The sequence below is a fragment of the Balaenoptera acutorostrata genome, chromosome 14, assembly GCF_949987535.1.
Source record: "Balaenoptera acutorostrata chromosome 14, mBalAcu1.1, whole genome shotgun sequence".
NCBI lineage: Eukaryota > Metazoa > Chordata > Mammalia > Artiodactyla > Balaenopteridae > Balaenoptera > Balaenoptera acutorostrata.
Window position 1 is genome coordinate 82685081 of NC_080077.1, and position 2327 is coordinate 82687407.

Genomic DNA, 2327 nt, shown 5'->3' on the forward strand with positions numbered 1-2327 from the left:
GTTTCTCTTATTGCTGTGCTACTCAGAACAAACTGATCTCATCCTGGTGAGGTTTTGTGGTGTGATTGACACCAAGGCTTCTGTGTAAGGTATGAAGACAATGCATCAACCCTGCCCAGAACACAAACATGTGGTTTATAAATCATGAGAATGGCTTCAAAAGAAAACATGGAGACAACTGAGTCCAAGGGCTTCTGAAATGAAGACACCCATGTATCAGAGAGCAACAAAATAGTTTCAAAAGTAAGTGAACACTTTCCTGGGATAGTGGAGTTCCCTAACTCCTTCCTAGGCTCTGAAGAAGTCAGGGAATTCTAAGGTTGAAGAAGTTCAATAACTTGGTTTTTAATCCTCAGCCTGTAGCAATAGACAACAGAGATATAGATAGATATAGTGTGAATATAGATATATAGATGCCTGTGGTTAAGATATATTAATCAAAGAGAATAATGTTTAGCCAAAAATCTCTAATTCCAACCTATGGCTATTCAATTTTATGCAAAGGGCCAGAGTTATTTCTTATTTAATAATTAAATATTCTAATGTATGTCCTTCCATCAGATGGACAACTTAGACACTAAGTAGAAAGTATTCCTTACTTCCATAAATGATTTTTTTTTTACTTATTTTTATTCTGTCTTATGAGTTTAATCTCACTTGTCTGAAATAACAAGACTGGACGTGGGCAGAGCTCAGAAGTCTGAAGTGGACCATGGGTTTCTTTGAACAATAATTAATCTCTATTCCAAGTAATTTGCATCATTCAATTCTCCAAATTTCTAGGAAATATTTACCCACCAATTGCAAGCCACAAAACAATGCAAAAGCACAAAAGAACAAAGAAACAAAAAAGATATAAAACCTACCCTGACCATAGGAGACACTAGGAAATAGTCATACAATTTCTTGTCTTAAGAAAGTCTAAGAAATTTAAAGAAGAAAAGGTCTAGCAAAGTGAAAAGTATCCCATTTCAAGGACAATCCAAAGAAAGCATTCATTACATGTAAACACTTTTATATTCTGACTTTTAAAAAAAAAAAAAAAGATAAATAAGAGATTCTGGAGACATTATTTGGTAATGATTGTGGATCAAATTTCTGACTCGAAAGAGTTCCATTTTCTATCTCTTAGCCAAACTTATAGATTTGGCCATTTGATGAATGAGGCCCTCAAATTATAAGATTTTCATGAACTGCAGAACTGTGTCTTTAACAAAAATACTACATAAAAAAAAAAAAGTTGGACTTAGGCACAACTCTCCTATTCTGAGATTTTGCTAAACTCTGATATACATAATAACTAAGTTGGCTGGGAACTGAAGACTTGCTGTCTTTAATTTCACTTTTATGAAAAGGCGAGAATGTCATTCATTCAGGCATCAATCTTAATTAAGACTTCTTGGTGAGGGGGGAGGATGGCCGAGCAGGTGACCAAGTCGGGGGTGTTCGTGTGTCTGGGTAACCTCTGTCTATTACCCACTGCAGAAGCAGTCTTCAGGAAACTTGTAACTGATCAAAACATTTCAGATACTTGGAGGATGGACAGTGCAGTGACGTCCACGTATGAACTAGGAAACCCTCCTGATTATCGGGGGCAGGTTTGCATGAAGAAGCATGGTAGTCCCATGAGTCACGTTGCCCAGCAGGTTACCAAAGAAGACTTTGCCCCTGCTTTTGACTGTATACTACGTATGGATGAAAGCAACCGTAGAGATTTGAATAGAAAAAGTAACCAAGTTAAAAACTGTAGACCGAAATTTGAACTACTTGGGAGCTACGAGCCACAAAAACAACTCATTTTTGAAGATCGCTATGATGGCAGTAATGCTCACTTTGAGACCACCTACCAGCAGTGCGTGCAGTGCTGCAGAGCTGCCCTGGAGAAGATTCGCTGACCCGGGTCCCGTCCTGCGCGGCCCAAGCTCATCCCCACAGCCCGGCGGCTCAGTGGAGTGTCACAGGGTCACTCTTCCCTAGCTCAAGGCCACAGGCCTGTCTTCCGTTGACTCACTGTTTCTTACCTTAAAAAATAATTGTAGATTGAAATCAGTTGGGTTTGGCTGAAGAATAAATAAAAAATTTTGATTCAGACAGTTTATGAGGTGAAGAGGAATCAGAAGGCAGTGCTTCCACTGTCCATTTTGGATGATGTGTGATGTTTGCCCGTCTGCTCAGGGTCAGGCAGAGTAAGTGCATAAGTAAGCAAGTTGCTTCCACTTGAGTCATCTGTTCATGGAAGAAGCTGGAGGCCCTGAAGCCACAGGGGCCTTGCCCCCACTACCTCCATCTTCAGCAGAGTGTGCGTTCTCTGCCTTGGGGCTGCAGCC

The 2327-nt window shown here is 40.0% G+C and overlaps 1 protein-coding gene across 1 annotated transcript; it reads left to right on the forward strand.

Moving 5' to 3' along the window:
* Positions 1 to 1415: 1415 nt before the first annotated feature.
* Positions 1416 to 1895, forward strand: LOC103008087 (low molecular weight phosphotyrosine protein phosphatase-like). Its single transcript, XM_057528162.1, has one exon. The coding sequence runs from the start codon at positions 1416 to 1418 to the stop codon at positions 1893 to 1895; it is 480 nt and encodes a 159-aa protein (XP_057384145.1).
* The last annotated feature ends 432 nt before the right edge of the window (positions 1896 to 2327 follow it).